Genomic DNA, 13,141 nt, shown 5'->3' with positions numbered 1-13,141 from the left:
AGTCTCTGCTGTCCCGCCAGCAGCTGAGCAGCCACCTGCCCATGGCGGTGCCACTAGATGGTGCCCCCGGACCAGGCAGGCACTGGGGAGCTGGGCGGCACTGGTCTCGGTGAGGCGCGAGGGCAGCAGAGAGCCCGACTGCTCCACACTCACTCACCTCTGACGCTGGACACCTGCTGGCCTTGCGTCTTGCTGAAAAGGTTCAGCTCGTTGGTGATGGATTCCAGCATCTTGACAAAGTTGGGTAGGAAAAGGATGATGTGGACATCATGGTTGGAGAGGTGCCGTCCGCAGCTGATCCCCTGGGCCCCCTTCACATGGGGGCCGCACAGCAGGGCCACTGTGGGCCGCTGATGCACGTTCTTCGGGTTCAGCCTAAAACACACACAAAAGGGGACTTAATAAACACAAGAATCTCTTACCTTCTTCCTGTAACGGGGGGGTGTGTGGGGGGGTGGTGATCAGTAAAATGCAAATTTATGGGTGTTTTGCAAATCTTCCGTTGCCTCTGAGAAGGAACCCACATCCTTTTGTAGTGCTGACACTAGAGAGCTGCTCTGCTTGCAGGTTCCCTTCAAGACTTCCTTGCACCCACAGCACAGAGCACAAGGTCCCAGACTATCCTGGTTCATCACGAAGCCAACTTGTACTTTCAAAGCAAGCGGCATTTTCACTGCTCATGTAGCAAGCCTGAATCCAGTGCAATTTCACTTTTAGGAGGCTTTTTTTCCTCCACCCCTCTGATTTTAGAGGAATGCTAACTATACAATCTTAAAAATACGGGGTGATTTACTCCACCAGCAGAGCTGCAGTTTAAAAAAAAAGAAAAAAAAAGGAGAAAAATAATTTCTACTCCCCAAGCCTCATCAACCACAAAATAAAGTTCATTTATTTAAACAGCCTGCAAGCCATCAAGTGTGGCTTACAGTAGGATTTTCAGCTGACAGGGTCAGTGCTACCTGGTATGTCATCACTTACTGCTCTCAATCAAATGATCAGGTTCTGATAAAGTACTACCAAATAAACAGATGGAGACTTAAGGCTTACCTTCCATTTCAAGAGCAAATCATTTGGAGCATCTATCAACAACATAAAAATACATATGCAATTGTCTGCCCACATCAACAACTATGGTAAGTGCAGGCACAGAGTAGGCCTCTTCAAAAGTCAGCACATATATTCATGCAAAGAGCAGTAAGTGCACTCCAAACCTGCTATCAAATTGGGGCCCTCCAAAAGAGCAGGATATTCTCAATTTAGGTGCAGATGCCTGAAAGCTAATTTAGCACTGTGAAAAGCTAAGCAGCACTTTGTTTTCATGAGCTGACTGTTGGTTTTATTGATATCATTAAACTGTAACATGTAAAAACAACAAAGGAAAGGTTTACTTATTTGCAAAAAGGAGTAGCTCACCAGAAATTCTGCAATGGTTTAATCTGCCTTGGGTTACACCTGTGCAAAGCTCAATTCCCTGAAAAAATTCCCAGTAAGTGGAAAGAAAAATCTCAGTTCTGTCTGTTTTGTCTTTGACTCAAGAGACACTTCTGCTTCTGGGACACAGGAGCCAAAAAGAAGCCCTTAGTAAGTCATTCATCCAAGATGGTATGTTCAGCCAGCCCTTTTCTAGAGAGGCTAGAGAGGGGTAAAAAAAAAAAAAAAAAAAAGCAGCACAAACATGGAAACCTACTGTAAGGCTTCCTCCCAATTCAGAAGCCTGAGCCTCACACTTGTTTTCATGATTATTTGGAAACAGGCTGATACATGAGCTACAACACAGGTCTGCATGGCATCGGGATGAGTTTTTTTTCTTTTAGAGGCAAGGAAGGCAGAGAGGTGACAGCTGCCTCCAGCTGCAAGACCACCAAGGGACTAGCGCAAGCAGCAGCGGGCATCCACATTACATTTACCTCAAAAGTAACCTTTCAACCTCTTTTACCACAACCCCACTTAGCAGAACAAGATCAGTTGAGCATTTCTTATAGTGGCCAAACCCACAGCTGAGTGAAAGGGAACAGCTTTACCTGTTGGGTCCCCCAAGGAGGCTCAGGGCCATCTGACTCGCACACACTCCCGTCATCTCCAGCCTCCGCTCCAAAGTGAGCCCGTGCTTCTCAGCAACCGAGAGCAGCTTTTTGTGAAGCTCGTAAGACACGCTTGGAACTACCAGCCCGGAGTCTAGGGTTCAAAGACAGCAGAAGGAGGAAGACAGAAATGGGTATAATCAGAGATTTTTTCAGAATGCTGCAGTCTGGTAAGGTTTTATAGGACAGCACTTAGAAGTTATGACAGTGAAAAGGCTTATTAGCTGTTACCAAGTGTCCGCTTAACCCAGTAACCTAGGCTCCTTCCAAGACCATCAAATCCAAACTAGTGCACCAGAGTCAGCTTACTGACAGCTAAACAAAACTGCTGGACTTGAAATAACAATATGTTTCCACGAAAATTCAGCAGGCAGCTGGCAATTTTAGCAACATGTGGACTGAGAAGACCTTTTTGACTTACAGACTGAATATTAAGTTATTTCTGAATGGTCTCCAGGCCACCAGTGCTTTAACCCACACCCATGCCCAAACACATATAAGTGTTCCTAATCACTGTGAAAGTCAGAAGAGAATCTGTGAACCAGATTTCTCACCAAAAAAGCTTGGATGCATTTTGCTTCCTGACAATGGTAGTGACCAGCCCCAAACTTCCAGCCCCTAAATCACATATCACAGCAAAACAAGACATCCCACATTTACAAGGTAGGTGTCCCCACCACCTGAGTTGTGCTGTGCCAGGAAGGCTGGCTTCAGACACAAAAGCTGAATCACGATACACTGAGGCAGCAGGGGAACGATGCAGCTGGAAGAATAAAGTCTGTAGAAAAATACTTCTCAGACGTTTTTGACAGCCTGGTCTGCAAGCCAGGAAATGCTCCAGCATGCAGATCAAGGGAAAAACAAACAAGAGAGGTTTTGTTAAGTGCTGAGAACAGAGCCTACAGTAGGAAGCAATACAATCCTTCCCGCTCACTTCTACAGCAAGCTTGCCTGGGATCAGCAGGTAAGGGAAACACAAACCTGAGTAACTGTTCTGGCCAATTCTTTATACTTTCCTTCTCCAAGCAGGCCAAGATGGCACTGACTTCACAGAAATAAAACCCTGCAGTAGTATCTGTAAACTCTCCTGGAAATAAATATGGAGGACTCCTTGCCACCAAAAGGCAGCTCACTCTGAGGGGAGCCACAGCAATTTTTTGGTGGTGTGTTGAACTGTGGAGGACAAGGAAACTGAAAATAATTACTTATGGTATATGGAGAGAGAGAGAAGTGCAAGATGTGACAGGCAAGAAAACTGCTGCAGCAGCCAGCCAGATATCCCTGAATATGTTCAGCCACAGAAATCACCCTCTTTGTTCTGACTTTTCTCCAAAATAATTCTGATATCCAAGCCCCTTCACTCTGTGCTTGAGGACTCGCACCTATGTAGAATCAGAAACACACGCTATTCTCCCCTTGAAACATCCTCCTGCAAAGCCTGGATGTCCTTAACTGTCTCCCAGCTAAGGAGCAGCACGGTTTAATTCCCTCCCAGTAAGGGTCGGCCACATAGCTGGAGCAAGGAAAGCTCTCAGCTCCTTCTGTTCACATCATTCATAAGCACTGCTCTGAGCTAAACAAGCAATCCCAGCAGAGTCTGGCTGAGCAAGGGCTCTGTGAATTTACTGTTAGTTCCTACCCTGGGAGAGGCAGATGAGGTACACGGGAGTCGGGCACAATAGGTCAAAAAGGTCCAGGACTCAGACCAACACCTGCTACAGCTCAGGCACGATGTCAAACATCAGGCCAGAGCGTGAACTCGGTCCTTCCATCAGCATGCTCTGCTTCTGCAGTGATCAACAGCCAGGGGCTCTGACTCACCCTCGCACTCCCATCAGCCACCCTGCCGCTGAACCTGGGGCAACGGTAGCCACATGGATGCTCATTGGAGCCCAGCACCAAGGAGCACAGCGGGGCTCGGACCGCCCACACTAATGGGAAAGAGTCATAGGAACAAGACATGGCCCAGTGAAAATGCTGTGCAGCAATACAAGCTCAAAGGGGAACAGCTACAGAACACACATCCGCTCAGAGAGGAAACCTAACAGTTACTCGTGGGCTCAGGCTCTTTTGCAGACAAAAACCATAACAAGAACCTGTTGTAACAAGCAAGTGCCACATTCAAATGAGAAAAGCAGCGTGCATTTTAATTGTTAGGAATTATTTGTACTGCCATATTCCCCCAGGGTGCCCCAATCACAAACCACTAAATCAAGCTATGGCGGAAATGGCAGGTTTTGTACATCTTGAGGTTTTCAGAGTCAAATCAGAGGTATTCCTGCAACATTTTACAACAGTAAAATGTTGTGGAGTAGATCCTGCTGAATCCTTCTAGCCTTAATTTCTGAACTTACTGGCTAGTGCTCTGCAGATACAGAGGGCCCAAATGCGTTCAAACACTTGACCTTGCATGCTAACTGCCAATTAAGCTACCTCCGCTAATAGTCTTTCATTACATGCAGCACACATGCAAGCATGCACATTATCAAAGTCATTTCAGGCTCCTGATAGCAGCCGTTGAACATTTGGAGTCATAAGCCACTAATAATCCTAAGCCCGTCACACCAGTCACGCACCTGCCCTGTGTTCACACACCCTCTTAGCCTCCAGAGTCACGCAAGGCTCTGCTCTGCCTCTTTCCCATTCATATTTTTGCTACTTCATCAGGTCTTGTTTTTCAAGCTTGAGGGAGGACTTGGAATGAGTGACCTGAGGTCAGGATCTCTCCAAACAGTTCGACGGGACGCATCCTCTGCTAACCTGAAACAGGGGCTCCCAAACTGTAGCTTTGCTCCTTCTGAACTGCGGGACCACACATTCCCTGCTTAAATTTTGCACAAACTCCCCAAAATGAAGGGTGAAACAGCCAATCTATACTCTATACCTACCCAATTTAGTATGATTGTTGCCAATGTCTTCTCTGTAACCATCTACATCTTCCCCTCAATCACCTGCCCTAGACCACGAGCATTAATAAACCTGCATTTACCATCAGCTAGATGCAACTCAGTGCCCAGTGGGTTAATGCAAAGGGGGTTACTGGGAGGCAGCAGAGGCATGAGATGAACTTGCATTTAGCGTGCCAGTGCTACACTTTGTCCTAATTGCTCCCTCGCAAGAGCAGACTTAAATGCCAAGAGCACTTCCCTTCTTCGCACTCACGCAAGGTCCAACCAGTCAGACTGGCTTATCAAAACCAGGCCGAGGGAGTTAAATAAACTCTGGCAGAAAGCAATCTAGGAGGCGAAGTGTAAACCCACAAACAATAACACTACTGCAACAAAACTGAACTCCTGCCAACTTTAATTATGTTTGGGTTGGACAGTGCATCTTTATTGTTTGGTAATGAAGGTAATAAAATAAATTAGCTCAGGCCTTTTAATATTAAATAAATGTATTTTACAGCTGCCTGGGAAAAAAAAAAGGCAGATATAGACTAAACAGTTCTGTGATATGCAGAGTACTGCTGAAGACTGATTAAACATGAAGTATTCTCTGTTTATGAGGCACATTCAGTCCTGGGCACTACGACTGCGAACAAGTTATCTCATTGAGCTTCACTATGCAATGTTACATGCATACTGCTTGGATTAAAACACCCTATACCAGCAGAAGGACTGAGCTAACTCTCCAGAAGTTAACGAAATAAGAGTTCTTCCCCAAACAAACCCAGAGCAACATTGCTGTCAGAAGTCCAAATGCCTCCCATGCTTTCAGTTGCAGGAAAAAAAGAAACAGAGAGGGTTACTGCTTGAGTAGCTCAGTGGTTAAACTCCATCTTTTCTCTTGACTATTTTAGCAGCTAGAGAGCTGCTAAAATAAATACAAGCAAGCTGCAGGAATGGATGAGATGGAACTAGACTTAGCATCTCCTGAAAGCTGTACATAAAGCCATTAACTCTTTCCTTCAGCAGTAAATAAGTACAGGTTCCAGAGGCGCACAGCTCATGGTCTAAGATGCAGTTACATGAAGTGGGTATAACACTTGTCCAGTTTAGGCAGATGGGATGTTACTCGCTGTCTTCTGCTGGTTGTAAAGCTGGAGCCACCTGCCTGCAGACTCAGCAAAACACAGTTACTGGCCCCACAAACATGAATGATTTTCACCACAACCTTAAGGGCTAGATTTTTTTTTTTTTAATCATCATTATTTTTAATTAAGACAAATTCTGCGGGAGTTCTGGCTGACGTTCCAATGTCAGCCTCTTCCAGCATTAGGGCACAATGCACTCTGGCTGAGCAAAAAACTGTCGGAGAGACAAAGAGACTTTGCCCCATGACCACTTTGTTTTCTCTTGCGGCTAGATAAAGCAAACTTAATTTGCACTCAACTCAAAGATCCCAGAAACACTTCACACATTCAATATACACAATCACTGTAAGGCAGTCATCCATAGACTGAGCTAAAAGCTAGAGAGTAGAAAAGTCAGTCAAGGACATGGTACACACACAAAAAAAGCGCCATACTGTCTGCATCAACCTTGCACAACAGACTCAAGCCTTAGTTTTGTAGTCCAACCCTGGCACATAAGCTTTGCCTGCTGCATTGCTTTACTCCTTTTCTTTCACTAGCTCCTTATGGTGGGGAAAAAGAAGTTTTTTGAAGGACAGGTTTGAGGTCTGGTTAGAGAAATAAATATTGACACAGTCCGATTTTTTGAGCATAGTGCTGCTTTCACTTGACAAGTGGCTATTTCTATAGCAGCTGAGTTTGAAACATCCCACTTATTTTCCAGAAGAGACACTGGGATGGAAATGGCATATTTTCTACATTAACAGTATTAATGAGAAGAGAACCTACTTTGGACAAAGCCTTACTAGTACATCAGGGAAAGAAATACTTACCTTACCTATGTGGCATACAGCTCTCCACTCATCTCAGCGTGCTCATAAAGACACTTTCTTGGCAGAAACAAAGTTAAGAGGAAAGGAGAGATGAACTGCAAAAAAAGAATGATTTGGAGAGCCTGGTATGGTTGAGATTATATTATATAGAGTCACTGATGATGAACTGAGATATTCCATCCTACTGCAAGCTCCTCTGAGCTCCAGCATACGTGCAGAACATTGGCTTTGCAGCTACTGCTAAAAGACCTGATCCCAAAACACTGTGCTGTTCAAACACAGATCGTTTCAATGCTGACAGCCAACAGAAGGAACAGACAGATGCTGACAGACAACAGAATGAACAGAGACAAACCTATGCCAACACACATTTCAGTTCTCTAGCTGGACAGCTCTGGAAGTAGAAGACGACAGCTCACACCTCATAAAAAGGATCAGCCTTTCCAGGGAAGCAGATTTCTGTTAAAACAGTTGTACTTCCCCTTTCAAGCGTCATGTAATGGCAAATAGAGAGACAGATCAACGGCAGCCAGCCCAAAAGAGTGAAGACTAATTATATATTTGGGAGAGATTCATATGTGGAACCCCAGGGATAGACTCAGCTCAGTCATGATCAAAGACTTGGTAAGTTCTGTTGGCCTCAGGTTTTTATTTTTGCTAGGAACAGATCCTCATCTTCATTCCCTGCTTACTTCATAGAATCATAGAATGCTTTTAGGTTGGAAGGGACTTTGAGAGATCATCGAGCCCAACCCCCCCCTGCAGTAAGCAGGGATTGAACCTGTGAACTTGGCGTTATTAGCACCACGCTCTAACCAACTGAGCCAACTTCTAAAAACACACACTAGTATACCTACATGATGGCCTGGCTCTAAAAATTAGCTCTCAGAAAAGCATCCTGGTGGATTGCAGTGTTTATCAAGCTTTGCTTGCATCCTACGAGAGTCGACTTATTTTGGTCAGTAATAAAAATACAGACTGGAAGCCCTGTAGATCAGTCTTTTGGAGAACTGGCATCAGCAGTTTCCTGGTTTTACTGCTGCACAATCCTGGTTATTTCCTATCTCCATGGAAACATGGCATAAAAGAGCATGCAAGGATTCACAGACTTATTCCTCTCCCACAGTGACAGGAGTTGAATATTAGCTCACTGTCAATCACCAGCATCCCTTTGTTTGTGCTATTATAGCAGACAGAATAATTATTCTATCAGCCAGAGCTCTTTCAAGATGATCACCTTCAAGACTGGCCTAGGGAAAAAAAAATTATGAAGTACTTATTTCTCCTATAACTAGGAAGTGTTTTTTGCAAGTAAAGCTCCCCTTGGGAGTCCAGAGACAACTCTGCAGGGAGAATTCAGAAGCAGAAAGAGAACTCTTTCCACAGATATATACAAAATCATGGTTTTCAGGGCTATTGGCATTCTCATTTAATTTCAGCAGCTGCTGCTCTTTGAGTCACTAAAAGAGGCAGGCTGCCTACAGCTTAGCATCCTCCTTCCAGTTGCTAAACAAAAGAAATCAGGATTTTTTTTCAAGTGACAGTCCATCATTACTCCAAGCACACTGAATATCCTTCTGTCCCTTGGAGGGCTGACTTGCTACAAAAAGCACTACATGAATGCCAGAAACAGTAGGCAAGTTACAACTGTTTACAAGAGCTTTTGCTAGATAGCCATTAGCATTTCCTAAGCAAAAGTAAACTTCCTCAGTGGACACAAAGGAAGTCACTCTCTGTGGGAAAAACATCTAGAGAGACACAGCACTAAGACACTTTCATCATCATTCACAGGACCGTGAATGCGCCCTGCTCAGCACAGGCGACAGGGAACTGTAGCTGTCAATACCCTGCTCGTTGTGTGACATGACAGCTTTTCTTCCAAACAAATCCAGAATTCCATACAGGAGACTAATCACCCAACAGGAGCTAATGAGGCTAGCGAGACCCTGCAACTACAGAGAGGAGTTATTTGCCACCCTCCCCGTGCAGGCTTGCCAAGAGCAAAACAAGAAAACAGCAGTCCTTTCACTGGGCTGCTCCCTTCAGCATGCCGCAAACAGGGAGCCAAGAGTTTCCACAGTAAAGGATGATGGAGTTTAGCAAAACATGATTTCATTTTTATCCCCTGAATTTACTTACTGATGGTTGCTGCTTATTGCATGTCAGAGTTTTCCTCCCAGGAACTGTACTGCTAGAATACCGTATTAGCCATACTTCTCAAATTGGCAGCTAACAGTAGGTTAGCTTTTGTTTCAGACTAGACATACATAGAGACCCTGTCTCCTCTCAAACAAGCCAGCTGGAAGATGAATTGACAAGCAGCAAGTTTAAAAAAAATAAATAGTAAATCACACACAAAAATGAAGAAGTGCTTATTCACACAGCACACAGGCAATCGGTGGATCTTCTTGCCACAGGATACTGTAGAGGTATTGAAAGCTTGCACAAATTTAAAAAGCAATAGGTTAAATTAAGCAGAAGAAGAAAAAACCCTCATCAAAAGCTATTAACACTGAACTATCACTTCTGCTTCAGGAAGTCTTAAAATTGTGAAAGACAAGCACTTAGGGGGAAAGTCTCACTGCATGTACACTTTGTTCTTTCACTTTTCCTTAAGTATCCCTGGAAACACAATACTGAGCTGGACAAGTTCTGATATGACCCAATATGTTTTTATCTTATTCAAGAGCAGAACAGATCAATAGGAAGATGGATGACACAAATGGAAAACTATAATATCAATGTATAACAGAACCATTAAAAAAATTGACCTTTTTTTAAAAATTGAAAAGCAGCAAGTCATTGCAAATGATCAGCTTCCTTCTGTGAAGTGTTTCACACCCCAGATGGAGTTTCTGGGCAAAGAAAGAATGACAGATCAAAGACTTGATCACACTTCTGCTTGGTGGCCAGTCCACCAGGATATTAGCTATTTAGTGTCTCTCTACAAAAAGATCTGAAGTTTGATTTTATTCCAATGTGGAAAAGAAATGTTCCTGGAACGCCAAAGTTCCTATATTTTGCAAGTACTAGAAAGCATGCAAATTTACACCTAAGCATAGTGTAAAGTACATATGCTACACTTCATAGCATGTGTATGTATAGAAATAAAAAGATTCCTTACAGTAGAATCCATTAGCATACAGAACTGGGTCCTGGTGAAAGCACCATTACCTGGTGCTTGGCCAAAAAAAAAAAAAACAACCAAAAACCAAACCTACTACTGAACATGAAATTAAACCAATTCCACCCTTCCCCAGAGCCATGGATTAGGAGCTTAATAATCATTCTCTGCATTTCGATTTTAGGAGCGCTGCCTCCCTGCAGCCAGGCAGCTCACTGATCCACCCCGCTACCTTCACCTCCGTCCAAGAGGCTACTTAGCAGCAGCAAGGACCAGAAATCAGATTTGCAGGAGAACATCTGCACAGCAGCTAGCACCAGCATGCTGAGCTAGTTTCCCCCTCATGATACACTTGACAAATACTTCAACTCAAACATCTGCCTAAAAATTTTTCTTTCCTTTTATAATTAAGACTGAAGTAAAGCAAAGGAGATAAAGACATTCTTTACACACACGTGAATGTGTTTGTCCAGCTTTCTGGGTCTCAATCTTTCACACAGCAGCAGTGGACAGTAAGTGGGGAGACCCCACATAAATGTACAATGAATGTTTGTAATTGTGTATGGGAAGAGCCAGAACTGTTTCTTTTTACACCAATGACATTTAAGTTCTGCAAAACCATGCAGAAATATATAACTATGACCCAAGGAGTATCAGAAACACATAAAATCACCTGCCTTTTACCAAGAAAGCACAAATTACAACATGCTACCATGTACTGGAATCCTGACACCATCCCTCCCCCTCAAGAGCCAGCAATCAAGTCCATGCAGGTTCGTCATGCTACTGAAATCAGAGAAAGGATTCAAATGGCTTGTATTCAGTTTCCATTCTTGTTATCCAACCATCAGTTTTGTTCCCTACTGCAAAAACACTTACCTTGTTGCCCTCTCTGAATACTTTTTATCTTGGAAATACTGCAAATAAAGGTTGTATGTAGATACAAGGCACAGATCCAATCTTACATAAATGAGTGCCCTTGCTTGTACCACACTAAGCTGACAGACACCCCTTGGGGAAAACAATTCACCCCATGTGCCCCAGAAAAGCGGCAGAGTTTGCATCCTTATCAGGTAAGGGATGTGGCATACCCGTGCAGAATTCTTTGTTAGCATTCTGAGGTACAACAATCCTTCTGTAAACTATGGGCTCCGATTCCAAGATGTTCTCGTCATGCCGATAGCGAGCTGGTTTCTCATTTGGGGTCCCCCGGGAACGAGTGCCACTCCTCCTTTCATAAGTTTCAATCTCTTCAAACACAGCTGCCTTGTCAAAAAGGGCCAGGTTCCCTTCAAAATCAAAATCTGTGTCTGGGATTTCATCAATGTCATCCCCGAAGCATTCATCATCTTTGCTCTTCATTTGCCCGTTTTTCAGGCCACTCTTCTTTGGAGTCACTTGGTTCGGATGACGGCTACTGGATGACCCTAAACAAAAATAAAAGCAAGTTGAAAGTGTGTCATAAATGGAAAAAGCCACATTTGCTCATACACTTTCTCAGCAAATTTTGTAAGAGGGGTGTCCTTATGCTTGCAGTCCACTGACTCAAGGGATACTCGCTTCCCAAAAGTTGTACATTACTCATGCATCAGGAGAGAGACTTTCAGGGACTTTGCACTGGCAAGGTTAGAAAAACAAGCTTGACCACAGTAGCAAAATAAGTGTTTCTCCACATTTTATTTAATTCAAGATAGTGTCACATTAGTGATAATAAGCTAGCTGTGATCTAGGACAGTCTTCCTCCTATACTGAGCTCATGTTCATGCAGGCACGTGGCCCAAGACCTTCTTTGGAATTTCCCTAAATTTCAGAGGCTAATGTAGGTGTTTTCTTCCCTAACAGACCTTTAGGGGAGAACTTCAAAGCCTGAATATAAAGAATTTATTTTTCCTCACACCTGCTATCAACAGGTACACATTTCTGCACTGATATGAAGTCCTTTTCCTTATTCCTACTGCATTATTCTACTTATTCATCATCTTGCATGTTTAAATATACTTCTTTCCAATCACAAGTAATTGTGAAAGCCTGATTTCTCTGGAGTGAGAGTGATTAAAGTCTCCTCGTTCCCAACTTATAGCTGGAGATCAAGGACAGATACAAAACCATATGCAATTAGGAGGTCAACATATCCCTCTACTTGCTTATTTCTTACATTATTATGCAGGTCACCCAGACAACATTAATCTGTTTGTTATACCCACAGTTAAATTTACAATTACTAGAAAATACTTCAGGCCAGTTCCAGCAATTACAGGTATCTCCTACAGTGTCCAACAGATGGAGTAAGAGTTATCACACCAAAACTGCTTGCTCAACTAAAATATTTCTCATAGTTTATGACAATCACCTTTGTGAGTAATTTATACAAATGAGTTTATTGACAGAATCTATTTGATAACACAGAAACGAATTACCACCAAATTACCACGATAATGTATGCTCTTTATACACCTCCTCCATAGATGAAAAAGTAGCATTTTTTTGGTCTTTACATATTATTGCCAATCAGTGAAAGATGACAGGAAGGATTTCAAGTCATCTAAGGATACTTAGAAGACATCCCAAAAAGATTTGCAATAGGCATAACCCTCACAGCCTCCTGTAAAGTTATTGTCACCTTCCTAAGTGTAGACAAGTCTAGCTTGGCCTTGGCAAATCCCTCCTTCTCCCTGCCTGGAATGGCTTATTTGTAACCTCAGGTGAGACTGGTGGAGCACCTGCAAGCTGCCTAACAAACCTGAGCTCTGATTTCCCACATTTCCAAAGTGTGAAATACTACACTCCATCAATAGGAAGCATCCCCTAGAAAGTGAAGGGCCCTTCTCCTCTTTCTACAGGAGCGTTCATTCATTTCAGGATCAGGACAGGAAGGGGCACATTCAAGACCAATGTGCCGATTTCGGCCAAGTTAACAAAGAGAACTCATTTCTCTACAGCAAAGCTCTTCAGTAGCTCAATTACACAACTGAAATTGCAGCCATTAACTCCAGAACACCCTTATGATTACCTGAAGCCTTTATAGAAAACACTATAGGAACAGACCAGAACAGAGAGCACTTTCCTGGAAGATACAGGGCAGGCTTGCCTG

General features: G+C 43.4%; 1 protein-coding gene across 1 annotated transcript in view; it reads right to left on the bottom strand.

The window, feature by feature from the left end:
* Positions 1 to 13,141, bottom strand: part of EDC3 (enhancer of mRNA decapping 3) — a 28,786-nt gene that overhangs the window by 4,792 nt on the left and 10,853 nt on the right. The window contains exons 4-6 of the mRNA XM_075713444.1: positions 11,142 to 11,477; positions 2,022 to 2,175; positions 158 to 375 (exon numbers count right to left, since the gene is read on the bottom strand). Of these exons, the coding sequence (XP_075569559.1) occupies positions 158 to 375; positions 2,022 to 2,175; positions 11,142 to 11,477 (708 nt within the window). The remainder of the gene's footprint in view (positions 1 to 157; positions 376 to 2,021; positions 2,176 to 11,141; positions 11,478 to 13,141) is intronic.

This window comes from Pelecanus crispus, chromosome 7 (genome assembly GCF_030463565.1).
Source record: "Pelecanus crispus isolate bPelCri1 chromosome 7, bPelCri1.pri, whole genome shotgun sequence".
In the NCBI taxonomy this organism is placed as follows: domain Eukaryota; kingdom Metazoa; phylum Chordata; class Aves; order Pelecaniformes; family Pelecanidae; genus Pelecanus; species Pelecanus crispus.
Note: the sequence above shows the minus strand (reverse complement) of the source record. Positions and strands in the feature narration are given on the sequence as shown.